At 41.9% G+C, this 21,086-nt stretch overlaps 1 protein-coding gene across 1 annotated transcript in view; it reads right to left on the bottom strand.

Moving 5' to 3' along the window:
* GLI3 (GLI family zinc finger 3) overlaps positions 1 to 21,086 on the bottom strand; it is a 210,968-nt gene that overhangs the window by 142,191 nt on the left and 47,691 nt on the right. Inside the window, exon 3 of the mRNA XM_050891183.1 lies at positions 770 to 1,012. Within this exon, the coding sequence (XP_050747140.1) occupies positions 770 to 1,012 (243 nt within the window). The remainder of the gene's footprint in view (positions 1 to 769; positions 1,013 to 21,086) is intronic.

The following is a 21,086-nucleotide window of genomic DNA, read 5'->3' as shown; positions in this document are numbered from 1 at the left end:
TTTTTTTTCCTCCTTCTTTTTTTGTAAACTAGAAGCAGATGAAAAAAATTACTTAACTCCCTCATATTTTGCCTGTGGAGAAATCCACTCCACATCTGTGTTCAAGTGTCAGTTAATTTCTTACTTTTTTATTAATGCCTGAGCAGGAATTCAGAAGTTGAAACCATTTGCCTTCCCCCCCCCCTCCCCCCCCCCAACTTCAGGGAACTGTAGCTGGGGAATAAAATTGCAAAACCACTCCCATCAGCCCACATACTCAAACACACACGTGAATCCCTAAAAAACCTCCAAAACAAAACAAAAACCCCCAAAACACAGCAATAAACCTTCCAATCCACCCCCCACCCCAAAATTCCCATTATACAAGGCATGGTCCTTCCTCCTCTTAATACTGTACTTTAACAGTGTTTTAAAAGAGGTAATTTAAGGCCTGTTTCATTTTCCTTCTGTGCTTTCTTTAATGAGGCTTTTTTTCTTCGTGTATTCAGGAGGTGGAGCAAATGCAACCCTGGATGGCTGAGGAGGATTAGCAACAGATGAGATGTCCTGTGGAAGCTGCTTTGCAGAGGCCTGTGATAATTTCAAGCTGCAATGCAACTGCCCCCTGGTTTTTAACTTCAGAAAAAAGACTGTATTACCTCAAACCACCCACCCCACCCCCGACAAAGCAGTTCTCCCTGGGGATGATGCAAGGCAACAAATAAAACTGCATTAAATTTGACAGCCTTCCAACTTTGCATCCCAAAATGAACTGGCAGTCGATACTCACGGTAATGAGGGTCCATGTAACCGTTTCGGGGGTCCATGGTAAAGAGCGTCCCACGGTAAGGTACAGAAGGTTCGGGAAGGTGCGATATAGATCCATGGATCTCCTTCTTGATTAATGAGGCCCTTTCCTCGCTCGACGTTGAAGGCTCTTCACTGATCTTGCCGAGGCCTTGCCCACCCTGCGGCTGCATTGTGATCGCGTTCCTTCTCTCTCTGTGATAGGTCTGCCCAGGACTTTCATCCTCTGCAAAAAAACGAGGGAGAAGAAAGAGAGAAGGGAAGGAGAAAGAGAGACACACACTTTTAGCCCATTTATAGCAAATACAATAAAGAAAAGTTCTCCCCCCCCCGCCCCTCCTCCTCACTACGCGCTCCTCACGGTGTAAGTTTGTGACAGTAGGTGCATGTGTGGCTATGAGAGATGGTCTGGGGAAGCCCGCCTGTTCAGAGCGGGCAGCTGCTGAGCGGTAGATCATCGTCACCCATGCGCCGATGCTCCTACCGGCGGGGCTATCAATCGTGTGAGAACAGACATAGGCTTGCTGTTTTCTTGCCTCTGGGACAAGGAGACTGGGAGTTTGGGCTGCCTGATGGGGAGGCAAAAAACGATTTGTCACAAAGAGGAGAAGATGAACCCCGCCGGCTGGGCCTAAATCAAACCTAGCCACCCACCGCTGCTCTGCGGCCCCGCTCCAGTACCTGGAGGTTTGCTTGTGAGAGAGGCTGGAGCCTTGCAGGAAGGTCGTTAGCAATCAGAAGGTGGGCAACAATAAAATGGGTAAAATTGCTCAAGATACAGTACCAGCAGCATCAGGCAGGCGCAAGTGAGGCCACCTGCTCTGACAGTGTCACCACATGGACGCATGTGCAGGGTGGTGGAGCACACTCCCCCTCCCTCTTTTTCCCATATCCACACAGATAAACCCACAAATTCGTAATGAACAAGGGGAAAGAAAAAGGGGGGGGGGGGAATTAAGAGGGTCAAACCCAAGCCCTAGTCTGGAGTAAGCCTCTAGGCCTGTGGTACCACTTGTGAGGGGAAAAGGGCCTCGTGACAATGGCTCCACCAGCCTCCCTTGCAGGCAGCCCCAGGACCAGGTGCTGAACCAACCCTCTGCTCCCACGTGAATTTTAACCCCCAGGGACCACATGCACCCTTCAAAAACCAGACCAAATGGTTCTGTTGCTCAAAAGCCAGATGCATGTTCCCAGGTACACTTCACGTGTGCCATGTGGCCAAGGGGTTTTGTTAGCTACTGTAAATGCTCTCCTTAAGCTGCATTATTGCTTTAAAATACAGAGATGTTTCTCTAAACAAGCGCGATTCCTGGCTGTAATCCTTGGCCGATACCCATGCTCCAAGTACAGTCTTGTTCAATCAACCACGCTGCACATGTGGGTGTACACCAACACATCTTGAAGAAGTACTGATAAATATACTTAGCTTCAGAAGTTGCTCAGCAGTTCTAGAAGTACATGAGGAACCTCAGATTATTAAACACCGGGCACAAAAAAGGTAACTAGAAAGGAAATGAAAACACCCCTAGGAAATAAAACCAAGGTACACTTACTCTACAACCCACATGCAAGGAAGAATCATTGACAACAGCGCCAAGATTGCATTTCAGTTGTCAGAGATCTGAGGTCAGGGCTAAATTTTTACTTGTACCTTGCCCTGGTGTAGTCATTCACAAAGCAAAAGCACCAACCAGCAATTCACCAGGAGACTACTTTCACCAAGCCTGACACCAGCATAACTCAACCTATTTGCCTTCATATGAACTAGATTAGAAACAGGCTCTGTACATATAGATACCTGCAGCTGAATTTTGGCCATTATATGCATAAACTAGCTACACCATTGCTTTGAATGCAGTGCTCGCTAGATTTCTCCCTGCCCCCTCTCCTCCCAAGTAGCAACAAGAAAACCCAGCAGCATAGCCTATTGAGCGCTTAATTATTTTTCTATCTCCAAGTATTACAGCAACCAGGGTCTGCTGACTTATCAGCATCTTCCAGGGACTGAATTCTTTTCACAGCCAGCAGTAATTCTCCATACAGAGCACTTCCAGGGTTGGGTCTGAGGAGAAAGAGTTAATGGAAATGGACAACAACACTGCAGAGTTTAAACCCTTTGCCCTTTTCTACTTTTTATTAATATGCACAGGCACCAGTCCCTGCTCTGGATTAGCAGGGTTTAAGGTTTCAACTTTTTACACCAAAGCTGGTTTTAGTTACAGAACTGCAAAAGGGAGTCTAAAACTTTAAAACTTATATGAGGTTTTTAGAAAGCTGCTTGTATAACTAAAAAATAAAAAACAAATCACCCCAAAGTCATATTTTCCATCACGTTTTTCTCTAGCCAGATTCTTTTATGTTAAATTTCAACCTAGAGTGAACTTTCACTGATGAGATGTAAACTCTTGTAAAAATAGGGGATTACACTCCATTTGAAATCCTGACAGACTCTTAAGCAGAGCAAGCTAACCTGTGCTACCACAGTACAGAAAGAAGCAAGCTGGAGTGATTTGTGGGGCTGTATAATCAATCCAAGGATCAGATAGGATTTCAGTTCTTTTACTCTTCCATATAAAGATAATATTTGTTAAAACTGCTATCCTGGGATACAACAAGAAGCTGACGTCTGTCTGCAGGCTCCACTTCTTTCCTTTTCAAAACATGCATGTGTCATGAATCAAGGTACTAGTGACTGCTATGGAACAAGCTGATTTTCCAAATTGCTGAATGAAATTCAAAACCTACTTTCAGTAACTTTGAAACCAAAGGAAAAATGTGTTTTGTTTTAATAAGCTTTCCTTTTTTTCTGGTTCCTCGAGAAAAAAAAAGAAAGAAAACAAAAAAAGCAGTATTTTTCCTTCTACATCAACCATCTCTCTCCCCCTTCTGAAATGACTGCCGTGTGCTGTTAGAAGTCAAACATTTCTGTACATTGTCTGCCATGTAAAAATTCCCCCAGAAGCATTTTTTTTTTTAAGTAAACATGATGGCATTTTTGCAATAATAAGGCATATTCAACGGCCAAACATCTCACTAAGCGTTTACTTCACGCTCCGCACCACTGAGCTGCTTTTGATAGGGGGCAGATGAGAAACTTGACAGCACCCGCACTCCAGGACACGAACAGGCAAGCGGTTTGCAGAAGCTGCCTGGGCGCCGAGCGGGAAACTCCTCTTGCAGTAATGCTACCGACTCTCACAACGGCAGGCGAGCCACTCCAGTGCGCCAAAAGGCGAAAGCTGTCTCATCTTGTTCTGTTTCAGCTGAATCGTTCAATAAAGTTTTAAGAGTAAGTGCGGGCAAGCTGCGCCAGGCCAAATTATTGACAGAAACATACTGTCCGCCATGGCAACAAGTGGCACGCTATAGCAAAAATGTAAGCAAACAGCCCACTTCTCCGGCAGCATCTGCCAAAGGGGTTTACAGCCAAATACATGACAACTGTTACTGCTCTGCTCACTTTTTAGAGGTGGCCGTCTTTAAGGTCAAAACAAACATCCGATTTACTAAAATCTTGCAGAGAGTCTAATAGCAAAGTTAAAGGGACTGATCCTCCTTCATCTCCACCTGCTTCCCGCTGGTGGGACTCCACTGAGTCCAGCATAGTTCATCCCACCTTTTGCGGGTGTAAGAGAGAGCAGTTGAATGAGAAAAGAGAAAAGAAAAAAAGTAATCAGGCCCCAAGAGCAACGCGCATAAGCTTCCTTTTCTTCATGTATACCCTACTCTGTCTTAACAAGCCAGTAGCCAGACACGTGTTAATAGTGCCCAGCCTGGAACGATCACATTAATCCAAGATTCTCCCATCCACTGAGAAATACCCGATTTAGTCCTGCTATTCTGATCAGAAGCAGTTTTTATTAGAAGTGCTGAGCACCAAGGAGCACCTCACTTAATCAACAAGCTTTTTCAAAAAAGAGTGGACCGCGTATCTGAATAAACGCATTTTTAATTGCTCAGCTAATTTACCCAGAAAATTAAAAATCAGGACAAACCAAAACCTAATGCAAAAATCCATTAAACTTTCTTTCCCTGTTGAACTTTTTTTGCTCTTTTTTTATTGTAGACCAAGACAAAGTAGAAGCTTTTTTACTTTAAACCTCTTAAAGTCAGCAACTAAAAAAAAGTTGAAATCTGTTGATACACCATGCTAAAAATCAGTCTCAACACACTTCAGAGAGACCCCTGCTTAAACAAGACAACACCAGCCCGGTTAAATCTCTTTATATATTAAAGTTTCATCACCGCATTTCTGCATGCAACTTGGAGAGCATTACTGTCTCATGAGCAATCTGCCGACGCACTTCGGCTGGGTAAGAGAAGAGACAAGGTACTTACAACTCAGTCCAAGAGACCCTGGCTGACGCTCCCTCCAAGCTCTTCTCTTGACCAAAATTCTCTGGCTACCAGGACATGGGCATTCCTCCCTCTCTTTTCCTCCCCCCCCCCCCCCCCCGCCGCCCCCCGTCTCCCTCCCTCTCTCTCAGAGGCAGTGCTTCTCCCATTAGAGGAATTAAGAGTGGTTGGTGCCATGCTAAATTTAACAAGCTCATTAGTATTCTTCCTGTGTGCTTCCTAGTGAACTCTCCCTATTCAAGCGGCTCTCTCTAGCTGAGGGGTCAGGCGGCTAATCATTAAATCAAACTAATGTCACCCTATCACAATCGGCCTAAGAGAAGGAGGGTTTATTATTTCAGTTTATGCTAAATAAACGGTTTTACAAATGGTCTCCAAGCAAGGTCAACAGCAGCTTCAATTACAAGACAAACTTAACAAGAGTTGCTATAAACCAAGTGCTCCATATTGACCTAAGCACAAGCTCAGCTCCGTATATTGCCACTAGCAGGATTGTACAGGAATGCATACTGTAAAATAAAGGAAAGGGTAATCTTTTCTTTGCCAGAATTTGTGACTGCACGGAGACTGCTCATTCACCTCTCCCCAACCAGCTTGCTGCTCAGCTCAATTCACCCCACACAAAGGCTGAAGACCAGACCTCAATGGACCGAGTGAAACATGTTCAAAACTAGGCTCTCTATTGTGACTGAATTTCTTAACATCTTTTCAAAAAGCGGAGAATGCCTTGAGGCTAAAGGAAGAAACAGGCTAATGGTGAATTGGGAATACTGAGCAAATTTCAGAGCCCTTTCCTCCTAGCTTTTGAGGTTGAAAGCAAGCTCTTTCCTTTCAAGTTTCAAAGTCCTTTTTCCTCCCGCAGTGTCACAGAAGGATTTGAAAAGAAGGTAATTGTGCTCACAGTCCCCCTGATCAGAGCTTACGTCCTATTTCTGGTATTTCAGAATACTTCTTGCAATAATGGTGCATATAGCTCAATCCCTTAACCATCCTGCACTCTGCAATTGCTCATTAAATGAACAATTGCTGGTATAAAATGCCTTTTATGTTCAAGGTCTGGATATAAGATAAGCATTCTAGTACTCTAAATTTGGTTTACTAAGGAAACTCTCCATCATTAAATTACAAAACTGAAGTCAGAATATCAGTCTTTCCCAGAAAAGTAGCATTTTAGGTTGCTGTGAGCCAGAAGTAAGGGGCGGGGGGGGATGTAAAAAAGATTGACCACTTAGATTCTTAATAGAATAGATACCTAAGTAAGAAAGCAATTTCCCTCATGTTTAAGAAGGTCTAAGTTTTTGAGACTTGATATTTTCTTCCTTTAAATGATGCAATAGAGCAATTGCCAGGTTCATTAGGACGTGTATCTGCACCTTCTCGCATACACACACTGATCACTACTCTCTGGCCACCTTAAGAGCAGAGCAGGAGGAAATACATCTAGTAGGACTCTGCCTGCCTTTAAAAACAGTGTGTGTTATAACCAAAGTTTTGTTTTGGGTGGGTACAGTAGTTTAAATTGGGTACTCTTGGTCCCAAGTTTGTTATTTCCCTGCTTTTGGAGCAACTGCACATGAAGTACACACTCTGGAAACACTAACACAGATATGAAGCACAATGCTCATAATTGGTTTTAAAAATAGACTCCAACCATATGAGAGGCTACAAAATCTGTTAGATAACAAGTACGGTACTCACTTTATTTGCAATGCTTAAGCATACCTTATACAATACTTTTGTGCTTATAAATAGCATACATTATCTGAGCTCACCACTGAAAATGTATAGATTTATATTCCTGTTTGTAATGGATTTTCAGCTTAGTTATTTTCCCATTACCATATGTATAGTATTTTCCAGGAACTGATTTGTGACTTTGGAATATGAATACACAGCTCTTTTCTCTGTTTTGTTGTTTGTTTTGAGAAACCTGTTATATTCTTTTGTTTGTCATCTTTAACTTTCACTGGAAGAAAAAGGATTTATCAACAAGACAGAAAGCGGACCCAATCCTGACAATACCTACATAATACTCCACACCCCCCATTATTTTCCACAAATGAGACATACGTTCATTTTTGCTGCACCTACAGCACAACTCAATTCAGTCCTTTTTTTGAAAGTACAGAGGAAGCCAGAACACAGTGCATCAATACAGTTTCTATGACTTTCGAACAGAGCCTGATCCTGCGCTCCTCTGGGTCAATGGCAGAGCTCCCACCGACCTGGAGGAGACAAGACTGGGCCTGTACAGAGCTCGCACTGCTCCAACACTAAGTCAGCAAGACATTGCTATCAGCTGAACATGGCTCGCACTCTTTTCCAGCTGTGCACGTAACTCTTCCCCAAGACTGCTGGGGAACCTGCTAATGGTACAAAGCAGCTTAAAATTCAGGTACACTTTTTCAGACACCTAGATCTGAGAGCGCCCTGTTAGTAGCAATGTCTTTACCTCAATTTCTTGATTATCCAGATGAATTTACACTGCTTAGTGCCTCCCCAACTGCTCCCAACTAAAACCAGGTGGCTGAAGTTAAACAGACATGTATGAAATTATGCAAAATAACCCCCCCTTTAAAGTTTCATACAAGCAAACACCTACTGGATTTAACTGGGAGTCTGCATCTACAAACCCCAGCATCAGACCTATAGGGAGATGCTAAAAATCTCATTTAAGCTAAAAAAAAATAAAAAATAAAAATCATACTTAGGGAACGCAAGAGGTAGCTGCGGACACAGCTACCTACGCACAAAAGTACAGGGTGCTGTGGAAACCTCCTTGTCAGTCCTGGGACACTCACCCTCAGGAGGCAGACAAGGAGGACAGGAGGCAGGGCTGGGCTGCCTTTCACCTGATCCTACATCTCACTGATCATGCGGGACATGGGAGAAAAAAAGCAGTAATGTTTGGGTATATGCCTGAAGTTACTGACCTGACACTCGAGCCATCCCACTGATTTCAATGACTTTGGATCAAGCTGCGGAAGTTGCTTGCTGCAAACCAGAATCCTACGGTATCTTGTTGGCCAAGTTTGCCTAGAGCTGTGCAGCTGAATGGCCAGCCAGCCAGCCGATACATGGAGCCTGAGCCCCTACAATACCCAGCACCAGCTCACGGGGCTGCAAGTCTCAGGGAAGCTAATGGAGGCACTAATTCTCAGCAACTCGCAAGGTCAGACTCCAAAGAAGTGGAAGCCTCATTTCTGAATAAGCCCTCTCCCAGCCCATTTCCACGCAGGCTTTAAAATAACAAAAAACAAACAATTTAAATCAAAACAGCTGAAAACCATTTTCTCCCTTCCCAAGTTCAGGGCTACATGTTTCTCCCATGGCAGACAGTAGATTATTGCAGTGATGCTTAACACCGCTCACGAGCGCAGCCCCCAGCACTCTGGTTTAGGTGTTAGTGATGACATTGACTGCCGCAGGAAAAACACTAAACCCTGCACCCAGGTACTGAGCAGGTGGTGAGCTTTTAAGTTTACTTTCATGGGGCCTACAAGGCCCAAATCCTGCTTGCTTTACTCGCACAGTAATCCCACGGATTCAGTGAAACTACTTGTGCAAGTAGAGCAAGAGGGATTCACATCCAGCATCAGAAACGCTCCAACCATTGGGCGCAAATGGTCTGTGCCTGGAAAACGTATTGGGGATGTTTGTTAGCATGTGGAAATGCTGTATCATTAGCTTGATGAGAAAGGGACTCTCAGTAGTAAAAGTGCTTTGTAGTTCCAGTGGACAAGGAAAAAAAGAAAGCCTTCATGCAGAAGTAGAAGACATTTGAAGGTAGAATTAATTAGGCAACATTAACATGTACTCTGTGATTTCTCCTTTTAAATTTGCAGAACTAGAAGGTAAGCAAAAACAACATCTCCCTTTCTTGGTATAGCAAATTTTGTTTTTATTTTGCTACTTGAGGACTGGGAAACTCACAGGAGAAAAAAAAAAAATCTCTTGCAAAAACAATCTTGCTTTCTCATTTCCCCCTTTACAAAGTGTTCCACCCTACAAAATTCAGCAAAGACTGCAAGTTACTGCGTGACAGCCCCAGCAACCTGGAACATTTGCTCCAAGTCTGTTGATCAGGGCTAAAACTCAAGCTTTGCACTTTCAGAGTATCTCCAGGATTATTGCTCTTCTCCAACATCTAGCCTCTTCAAAGAGCTGAGAGACTCAAATATAACTTAGAGAAAGATGACTAACGGACATCAGGATCTGACTATTGGCAACCATTTCTCAGAAGGGAAAAGCTCCTCAGCCTCTTGCAAAACACTCAAAAGGATCCTGATTTGAAAACATTATGAAGTTCCTTCCATTAGCCAGTTATTAGACTGTTAGTCACTGCTTACTTTGAGCGGGCTAATTAGTTACATCAAAGGCACTACAATAAATTCCCAGGAGAGTTTTAGGGGGGGGAAAATGTATTTCTCAACCATCTAATAGCGCATTTATGCCTATCTGAGGGTAACTGCTGCATTTCACTCAGACACTGGGGGACATATTCTGTGGTGCTGTCACTTTCTACCAAGCCAGCAGCAACACCAGGCCTTAAAGCTGTTTTACAAAGCTGTTTGTAGCCTGATATAAATTTGATTAGCCATGCTTAGAAGCCACAAAAGAGTGAAAGAGGAGTTATAAACCCTTTGGTGCACCATCACCCTTTGTAACATCTACAGCCCAGACACCTTGGCCTTAAGAGAATTTAAAAAAGTTACTTTAATTAGTGTTGCATACAAACAGAGCTGATATTTCTTCCCTTTTTCCTTCGGTGGGTTCAAACTGCTAAATGCAATCTTCAGCCAATCACTAAGTGGTTTGCAACAACCCAGAGCCATGGCAACCCTTCAGTTTAGATGGCAGATATCACCTATTTCATTGCGAAATTTATTTATTGCTGCATCCTTTTGCACAGTTGCAGTAAGAGTCAGTGTTTCCATTATACCCCTGTAATTCTGGCCTCTGAAGCATACCAGCTGTTTAAAAAGATGTTATGGGTTACTCTGCCCTGATATACAGTGGCTGCAATCTCAGTTGTGAACAATGATTTCATCAAGGTCTCAGGGCAAAATTTGAATGCCATATACATTTTTTTGTGTGCAGATGTATATGTATTTCTATATACACATATGTATACACACGTGTGGTCACAAGCACTCATAAATTTAGCTCCACCTTACATTCCATAAAAACCAGCCAATTGCAGATGAGGCTCTGCATGATACATGGATGTCGGCGCATAAGCGTCCACACAGGCATGCTGGATACCTGAACACAGAAATGAGACTTTTCACATTGCTCATCAGTAGTCTAAATAATTCAGGAGAAGAATGCTGCAAAACAAATGCAAGACTTACAGCAAGGGATGTTTTCAAGCAAAGAAAAAACCTCCCCAGAAAACTCTCAAGTCCTGTACACCAAATGATTTGATGCTTTCAATGATCTTCTGGACATTAGTGCATTAGTTTAAAACTGCAGAGCTACTAATCCACAGATATTGTCAAATATTCCTTTTATCAACACTGCTTCTTCCCCAAGAATTTGGTATTCCAAGAACCCCAAACCTGACGCCATCTGCCTACCTATCAAGCAGATGCAGTAAGTGTTAAAGTTCAGAGGCTGTCTTCCTGCCTGGAAACACTTCCTTACAAAAGGAAAAAATCTCTCCTTAGGCCTTAAAAAGTGCTTGACCCTCCCAAAGACCAACCTGGTTTTTTCCCCCCTCTGCTCACTTTCTTCTCAGTTTTCTCCACTAAGGAGGATGTACGAGCTCTGGCAAAGATGTGCACTGCCATACTACCTCACATAGTTACTGTCTTCACATTCCAGTCATCAAAAATCCTACTGCCAGCCACAGGCAAGCATCAGACTGGGTACAAGGACAGGTGCGTGTGAGTGGGCAAAGAGGGATGGAGAGTGGAGAGCCTGGAAGGAAACGAAGGAGCAAACTCTTCATACCATGATCTCCACTCCCCTCACCTAGGGGAAGGAATACTCTTAAAAGCTTTGGAGAGAAGGCTTGTGACACATGGAGTTGCAGAATTCAGGTAACTGACTACAGCTCACTAGCCTCTGGGGTCCCCCTTCCCAGGACGGTGGGTTCCTCCTGGCCAGTGCCTCTGTCCTCCCTTCTTCGCTTCCACTGCACACTCCTGGCCAGGCTTTCCAGCCTCTGCCTGGGTCTGCCAGCCTTGCCTGCTACATTTGAGAAGAGGCGAGAAAGCCTGACACACACCAGCTTTTTTCAGCTTCTCAACACAACCCCACAGCAGGAAGAACTGCATGCCAACCAGATCATTTTATGGATTAAAACAAGTTAATGGTTAATGTTTTCTGTTGAGTTCTAGGGATGAGCAAAACTGGTTTCGAGACTTCACTTTTTTGACTACTTCTGCATTTGTCTTTCTAACCTTAATGCTGTATAACAGATTTTTAGAGACAGTGGAATATTGCCGCAAGCTTTTAACAATCCAAACACATGCAGGTACTTAAGTGCTTATAACTGTCTTAAGCAATATTATGTATTTCCTGTTATCATTATGCAATGCACACCTGAGATGAGAATGATAGCCAAGTTGGAAAAACACTCATATGTTCAGAAAGAAAGTGTCAGAACAATTTTATTAAAACAGCACCCTCTCTTCCTAGTACACTAGCCATGGCAGCTCAAAAAGAGCATTCTTAACTTGTTAATCATGTTTTGGTGGCTTCATCCATGCACAATCTGGCAAAAGGAGATTTCAATGTTTCCTTATTATTTTTGGCTACCTAGATTTTCAGGCAACATTCACTTCATAGAAAAATAAACTAAGTTTCACCCCCCAAAAAAGTTAAATAAGCATGATTTGTATGGGAAGGAGGTTGGGGAAGGAAAAGGGAACCACCTGAAAAGTTCATTTGGCTATATACAAACAAGCAAAATAAAAAAATAAATCACTGCACACTGCCCAGGAGTATAATCACTTGTGTGTACTCAGAAAGAATGCAGAACTGTAGCCAGTAAAGAATGATCCATTCCAATCCAGAAAGTATTCCAACAACAAAAGAGAATTACCAAATTTTACTGAAAGGAGCCTATTTTTAAAAAACAAAGTAGGGCTGCCTCTTAAAATGTACCACTAAGAATTCTAACTATTTCTAAGCGTGCCACAGACTTTTTCCCATCATGGCAGAACCAAAACTAAAAACCATTTTCCTCCATTTCTGTTAATAAGTTTTGTGTGATAAAAAGGTGCAGCACTGTTGCATTGAACAAAAGTGTGGCAAAAAGAAACAAAACTAGTGTCAGAAAGGGTGCTTCCTCTTGAAAAACGAAGAAAAAGAACCAGAACATTTCTTAAAGGAAAACGCAACCTCCACAAGCGTTTCACACACAACTGTCATGACGGACTGAATCTCCAAGTTCTTGCACAAGTAAAATTGTTACACGAGAATTCACAGTGGACTCTGGACTTGGAAGATCTTTCTGCTCCTCAGATCTCACCCTGGTCTTCCATAAGCCACTTCACTTCTCATAACTTTGTCTTCTTTCCTCACCAAATGGGTAAAATACTGATAACTGATTTCATAAGAGAAAAAGTATTTTTATATAGCAAATAAGCACAGTAAAGATGGAAGGATTCAAGGTCCATTTGATTTATACACAGAAACATCCAGTTAGATCTGAAGGCAGAGTATGTTGAACAGTGAGCCCAAAGCTGCCCTACAAATCACCCTGTATATTAAATGTTCCAATTCTGCACATCACAGCGTGCCTCCCATTTCTATTACGTAAAATGGTTGTCCACAACTTGCACAACTTGTCCACAAATACAGTTATTAGTCAATAGTTACATTTACCACATCCCTCTGCAGGGGGGGGGGGGAAAGTAAAAAAAAAAGAAAAATCAGAAGAAAACAAACAAATCAACCTTTAAAGTGTTATTGCCCTGAATGCATGATGCCTACCCCATCCAACCCTCCTGCCTATTATATCATAAGCAGAGAAATCTCACCCAAAACACAGTGCTTCCCCCTCTTCATATCTAAACTACCTTAAGTTCTAAATGATGGCTTTTAATAAGCTTCCTGAAAAAACTGAATAGCAGCAGTGGATTTGATTTACCAGTGTCCTCTGGTAATATCTGCTAAATATTTGAAGAAGCTTTTCTCCAAATAGTGGCCATGTTCTTTCTTTCGCAGCACAGGACAGAAGGTCCATCTTGCCAGCACCAACGAGAATTCATTTTTTTCCTTTATAGAGAAACCATAGTCTTTTGGAACTATAATACAGATACCTCTCACATCATACCGCCAAATCTTTCAGATTAAGAATAATACTTTTATGTTAATCTCATTGTTTGGACCAGTTTTACCACAAGTCTTGTAAACATGAAAAATAGCAGAAGATAAGCTGTAGCCTAAACACCTTAAGGTACTTCTACAGTTATTCATGACAATGTTGTCAACTGTGCCACAACCATTTGTTGTATTAACATATCCTCCTTGCAGAGGATATGAGATTTAACACATTTGTCCTATAAAATTCAATTAGCCTTTTTAGATGTACCAGAATTGTAACATCAAAACTGGCTAGCTGTAAAGAAGAAATTCCCATTAGAAAAAAGCCGTTTTTTCATGGCAAAAAGACTGACAGTCCACAGCCTTCTCACAGCAGAATACATATTGGGCTTGCTTGTTGCAATTCCTTTCTAAAGACTAGGAAAAAAATCTTTTCCAGAGCAGTAAGGTTACCACTGTCAGCTGCACTGAACTACGTACTTCCCTCTCTTTCGGGTCTTATCTTCAAAAATCACGGAAACAAAGATGTAAACTTGGACATTAAAGAGTGTTAACATCAAAGTACATGCACTACTTTTGATATTAACCAAAGCCTTGAACCAGCAATCTAACTGGCACAAATCAGGGGTGTCTATGTAATTTCAGAAACAGCTGAACTGAGCTCTCCACCATGGCCTGCAGTTGCTCATTGACTTTTCAAAGCACAGTATGGCTGTATGCTTTTATAACTAGCTGACGATCAAGCAAGCAGCAGGAATCCAAATTCACTTCTTGGCATCTTCACAATTCATCTATCCACATTTGTGAACACATGAAGCTGCCTATTTGTTTCTTTTCCTTTAATACATTTTTAAAATTTTAACATCTCTATCCAGAGCAACTCCCTCGCACGGGGGCAAACCATGGCCTGTATCACATCACTGCCCTTTGGTTTACATAAAAATTACTGTATAGCTCAAGTTAAATGGAAAAAAGAATATACAAGTGCATAAAGAAATTATGTAAACAGATGCCAATCATATGTCCCTCATGTCCCTGTCTGCATATCCCAACAGAGCTTCAAATTCTCTCATCGAATAAGTAAGAAAGAATGAATATTCATTCTCTTCCAACCTTCACCATTTCCCACGAAAACCTGGGTTTTCGTCAGCATTCACATGCACTCCCCCTTGCTCTTCAAGACAGTTCCAATGCCATCTTCATAACTTGTATTCAGATTTGTCTGGTCTTGAATTTAAAGGCACGACCTTACAAAAGGCTAGCTAACACACTCAAGCTACCATGACTCCTGCAGAAAAGGCAGTGCAAAACATGCAAGTAGATGGCTGGACAGCACTTTGATTTTTAATCTTCTCTTATGCTTTAACTTCCCAGCTTAGTTCATACTGAAGTCTACACAAGACCTCAGAACATGTTACCACAACTTTAGCCAGGACAAAACATTAGGGTTTCAACTAGTGTAGCTTATGCACCTCAAGTTACAAGTATAAACTTCAGGGTAAATGGGAAGAAGAAAAAAAGAGACACTCAAGTCTGGATTCCTAGCATTTTTGGTACCCTATTAATGTTTTATATTAATAGGACAAAACCCAGGATGCATGCTGTGATGCAGTAGTAAAACACTGAGCAACACACTGTAGTACATAACTGTACTCAGAGGGACTGCTCTCCTCCCATGCCACATCCTTCTTTTTGCCTCATTTCTGAAGGAAACAAGGCTAAATAATAACTATCAAGGGAAGGCAGAAAGGAGTTTAGTATCTACTCTCCATAGCTTTCAAACCCCCTGATCAGATTAAGCCATTTTTGTCTGAGACAGGAGTTTCTATACTAGATCTCTACCAAAAAAAAAAAGCAGCCAGGTGGAGGAGATGCTCTATTACCAGCCCCTCTAACACCAAGGTTGCAGAGTGATTTCTCTTTATCATACAAGAAGGTATTTAAGGAGCAAGGTGCAATAAGCATCCCACCAGAAGAAAAATCTTTGATCAGAGCCAGCATCTTATTAGACACCAGAGAATCAAGACAGAAAGCCATGCCCTGGAGGAAATTCCCAGGAACGTCCATTCTTGCTCCAAGCAGCTTTGTGTTTCAAACAGAGCTGCTGATTAGGGCTGTGACTCAGAGCCAGTTTCCAGAATAAATCTTACAACTTCCAGCACCAGAACACAACAGATTCACATGTGGTTCTGTGCACTACAGCAGTATCTGGATGGTTAAGATGTCCATAGTGTTTGCAAGTTGTTCAGTATTCTTCTGAGGACCAGGCAGTTGTCTTCCACAGTCCCCCTCAACCACTGATACAGTGAAAAGAATACACAGGAATGCTTTCATATACCGAACAGGCTTGTCAACCACTCACAAAACTATATGCAGACATGAAGATGGAGACTGACTATAGAGTCTGTTTTGCCAGGCTGACCATAAAATCTGTCACAAACTGGAAATTAGGAAAACTATACATGCACAGTCTTAATGAAGGCTAGCAATTAAAAGTGTGGCCCAGGAGTAATCACAGCCATCTTCATAGAATAGGAGCATGGTTGTAGAAATGTCAGACTTGAATATCAGAAGCTGGGTTTACTGGCAAAAGGGCCTTCTCCTCAACTCCTCCACAAGACAAGACCATTATTCACTTCAGTGGAAGTTACAAGCAGGAAACAATGGCAGGAGCGGGCCCAAAGGAAGCTGGGAACAAATTGCACCTTAAACCAATAAAATACCTATGGCCCAGCAAGTTGTCTCATTACTGAGAAGGAGTCAGTAATTAAAATTTTAATGGAATGCAAGGAGGTTTCTAAATCATTAGGCAACGGAACACAGTGTCAACAATATGGCTGAACAGGGGGATAAAGAAAAATCAACCAGCTTAATCAGCTAGGACTCTGTCCTGCAGCTACTCATCTGAGGAACATCAGTCAGGAAAGTCCATTACATGATTGCGACTACCTACTCCGTAGCAGTAGGTTATCAATTTGTCCTCCCTCTTCCCAAATTGTAATGTTTTACTTGTAAGGACTTGTGGCAAAAATGCACACCTACTCTCAAGTGTAAAACAGAACTATCGTATACTGCTTATGAAGCATTACACATTTATGCACACACAGAACTATTAGAACATAAATAATACAACAAGAATGATGATAATTTGAACATAACATCAAGCCCACAAAATAAAGACATGGCAAAACTAAGGTTGCCTGAGCACCATCAGTTATGACCTCACATGTGTAACTACCATCTGCTGCAAGGTGCATACAAAGTAACACGTCATTTTTGTTCTGCTGGACCGCAGCTTCATCCAGTGCATGGAGTAGACAGCATGTGTTTAATAAGCACCTTGTCACTACCTGGTTCTCCTCTCGGAGTTCAACGTGTAGCCCCTCCGCTCCACGTGCTATGCTTCATTGAAGCCCAGCTCTCCAGATAGAATTATTAATTTCCTCCTGGGCTTTCTCTGGCACTCATCACAATAATATCCGAGTACTTCATGAATATTAACAAAATGTATTTTCCAACAGTTCTGTGAGGTGAAGAGATGGTATTATCCACTACCTACAGAGACTACCCATTTAGTGTCCCTAGTTGTAGGTGCCCAGTCTAAAGAGCCTGAGAACCTGAGTTTTCAGAGTATTTACCATCAGATCTACTTTATACAGTTTGTGTTTTCAAGAGTTATCTATGACTGCATTTGTTAGCATGCACGAGTGCTCACCTTTCTGAAAACCAGCTGCAAGTCACGTACGAAGAAAACAAGAAACACACCATATATTGGTGGTGTTGACTTGCCCCAAATAATCAGAGTTCTAGGTGTACTGTAATTAATGACACCGCAAAAGTTCCTACATATTTGCACTTTTGCGGTTAATGCAGGAGTTGTGACTGAAGATTTCCTCGCTTCTGGGGCATTTATAAAAAAGTCTCTCTCCTGAGCAGATATTTTATTATCTAAAAGGTGATTTCAGTCTGTAACATCTCCTTCTATGGTAGCAAAGAGATACTCTGTCTTCTACCTGGTTATGTATTTTAATGAAAATACAGGAATTTATACCACCAAGACCTCCACCCTCATTGTCAATGCAGCAAAAGTTGGCTAAGGGGGTGACAGGCTATTATAAGGGGTGGGGGGAGAGAAATATTACAGACACATGTCCTGTTTCTTCAGGCCACCACACTACGAAGGGGTGAATGCATGTGATCATATAAAGACTGCATTATAATGCACAGGCACAGAGAATTCCATGTTGGCATTCCTGATTTTGTGATATAACTAATATTCCTTTTATTTAATGACTTACATGTCGCTTCATATAGTATAAAAAATGAACAAAGAAAAAAGCGGAATGAAAAGCTGAATATGGCAGCCGTAAGAAACAGGTGCTTTTGATTCAACCCACTGATCCCTTTGAAACCTCAAGCAAACAAAACACCTTGTAACCTTAGTAAGTTATTATCCCCCAAGACATCCAGGGCAGAAGACCGATGGACAGCTTGTCAAGGGTTCACAGACAGTTGCTGATAACAGCAAATTTTGCATGTTGAATCCCACCCCACGCTTTGAAGAGGAAGGTTGCCCTAGTGAGAATAAACTTGCTGCTTCTTCCACTGAAATGTACTTCTGCTGTTCCATCTTTCACCTTGTTATTTTTAAAATGCTGCATCTTTCCCACTGCTATCTCCTCCTCCCAGTCCTATTTGCTATACCAACCCTGCTCTCCACAAACCTCTTATCTCAGACCCATTCTCTTCAGCCAATATATGTTAGCTGTGAAATCTAAGCTCTTCATCCTATTCCTTGTGGGAAGAATCTCCTTGCTCAGCCGTTCCCATCTTCTCTCTCAATCTGTCTTTTTCTTAATCTTCAGTCATGCATACCAGTCAGTGTGCCCCATTCCTGATGATTCCTCATCTCTCCCTCCAGGTTCCCCATCCAGTCCCGAGCTTGGGCTCCTTTCTTCAGCTTCTTTTGATGGGATCTTTTCTCTCTTGCCCCTTCCTCCCTTCTGACAGGACTCCCAGTCTCCAACCCACATTCAATTAAACAGAAACTTTCCTCCATCGTTCTCAGCATCAAACCCTGAACTAGCACAGGAAAACAGAGGTGGGGGTGTCTTTCACATGATATTCAGAACAGTGGGGATCCTGTAGCATCTTCTTCAGTTTCCTCTCACTTTTCCTTTACATTGTTAGCATTGCCTTTTCTTTGATGCAGGGGGCTCATAACAGTGACAGATAAAACCCACAGACCTAAGGTCCACTTGCATGCTTTGGAGGAAGGAGGCAGATAATATCTGAGGACTAATTATCCCTGCAACTTTCACAGTTGCAGTTAAGTCTATGGAAGCTGAGAAGTGCCAGTTCATACAATCAGATCAATAAAGTAGGATCCATCTCACCTAACTAATGGAATCTAGTTGTCTAGGCTCCTTCTGTCATTAGGTGAGAAAAGACATGTCCAGATGGCAATTCAGCCTATCTCAAAATGGAAGGACTCATCCTTTGGATGTCCGTCACTGACTATAGATCACCCGGATGACTAACACCAGTTAGACATCTACCTTTCAGAAAGATATAGGTAGGTAAGGTGAATCCACTTCCCAATTTTTAGAAATATGGAGAATGCAAAGTGTTTTTTCATAGTTTTCTGTAGAAGGTACTGTTTTACCATCCAGTAATAATAATACATGCATCCAATCTTCAATTTACTTCTGCAACTGTTTGGTCTGATTTAATCTTTTAATAACATAAGCAGCTGAACTGAAGCTAACAAATTTCATTCTCTATTTTCATTACAGCAACCAAATATTGCAGGGGAATTTGAAGAGCAGTGAATAATTATCACTTTCAAATGATTCATCTAATCTTTACTGGGAAAACTTAAGTCCCAGTGATACGTGCAGTTGCTTGGGACAGACCAGATCACCTTCTCACTGGCTAGATAAGGAAGCCAGGCCAAGGAGTACCAGAACTGGAACAGCAACACTGAAACAGCAACCAAACAATATCAGTCCTACATGTGAATAGTATGCCTTCTCATCTTGATTGCTTATTTTAATCAAATACAGAGTCTACCACTTTATAATAAGGGGCTATCAGCTACAATCGCAAAGGTAAGATAACACAGCCAAATCAATACAGCCATATTTTTCTAAAGTCTAAGGAGAACACCTAACACTTTCAGCCTTATAACCAGTAAGACTATGATAAGCATTTTCTAAGACTGGTGGATGGCCCCATTCCCAAAAATGTTCTCTGGGTCAGACGTCTCACTTCAGAGACACCTCACTGTAGACATCTGGGTCTGAGATGCAAAGGTACTGAATGCTCACAAGACCATTTACATCAGTGAATCATTCAGAAAGTTTCAGAGTCTCCTCAAATGATCCATCTGAAAGTCAAGGCCTAAAACAGTATGGACTGTAGCATCACTAAGTAATTGCAGTCATGATTTACTCATCTACACTGTCTTTAGCAACTGAATTTCAAAACCCTGTGTGAACAACTGGTATCAGTCTGTGCCTGCACAGAAGACTGGAGATGCAAGAGACCAAGATCTCCATGAGTGCTGTGCAGTTAGTTACTTCTCTGACTCTTTCTCTATCTGTCTGCCTGTATCTGTTTTGACCGTTCATACTATAAGCTCTCCACAGCAGGAACCGTCTGTTATCAGATATATATCCACAACTGAGCAAAGCAATGCCTCTCAGAATGGGTCCTTCAAGGGCACCACAAAAATGTTTTTCAGGCTGCACAATCTAAGTCTCTCAGAGGTCTACTGGAGAGCCTATATTTAAGCATCAGTTACCCAATGTGCATACAGTTACCTTTGCAAAAAATGGCATGCTGCCCATTAAGTGTAAACATGGTGAGGTCTCAGTCATGGTTGAGTCTCACAAAGGAAGTGCAAGAAATTCTCCCTTTGTTGTCATGTTTAGCTGGCATCACTAATATAACACTCAGAATATTCACCCTTCCCTTCTGATATTCATTTGAATGTGCCTTCCCTCACTGCTGCAGAGGTAGCTTGCCTGGATAGCGCAAGATTGTAAACTTTTAAGTGTTTCCATCTACCTCCATCTCTGTTGCCTCCAATAATGATTGGGGAACATCACTTGAGTTGGGGGCTGTCTGGTACCACTGGTCTCCTGATCACATGGAGAAGGAAAAGCGCATGTATCCTATCTTGCAGAGAACATCTTTTTTATTTTTTTAAATCCAAGATCCAGTGAAGATTGATGAACTGTACAGTACAATTAATTGTCATTGTTCCCAGACGAGTTATTAAAGCTGTGGAGTAATTAAATCACATCCCGTCTTTCTTCTTACACGGTCAGGACAATCTCCACGTTAGAGAAACATGGGTAGAAATAAGCAGCAGGAAAAAACTCTAGATTTCTTTACTTGCACAGCTTGACTTAAGATGGCTTTGAAACAGCTCACTGCTGGGAGACAAAATCATCGAAGAACTGTTGTGAGTGAGTAAGTGTGGGTGTTTGTAAATAAGGCAAAGGGTAACTTCAGTAATTCATGAAAAATTCTCAAGCATTTGTGCATAGCTGGTATATGTTTAGATTTCATCTTTTGAATTTTAACTTGCTTTGCCAAAATGTTTCATTTCAAACTTGGGGGAGGCTGTATTTACCATTGAGGGATAATAAGTTTTAAAA

This window comes from Gymnogyps californianus, chromosome 2, assembly GCF_018139145.2.
Source record: "Gymnogyps californianus isolate 813 chromosome 2, ASM1813914v2, whole genome shotgun sequence".
Classification (NCBI taxonomy): domain Eukaryota; kingdom Metazoa; phylum Chordata; class Aves; order Accipitriformes; family Cathartidae; genus Gymnogyps; species Gymnogyps californianus.
The sequence above is the reverse complement of the archived record's forward strand: the minus strand, read 5'-3'. Positions and strand labels throughout refer to the sequence as shown.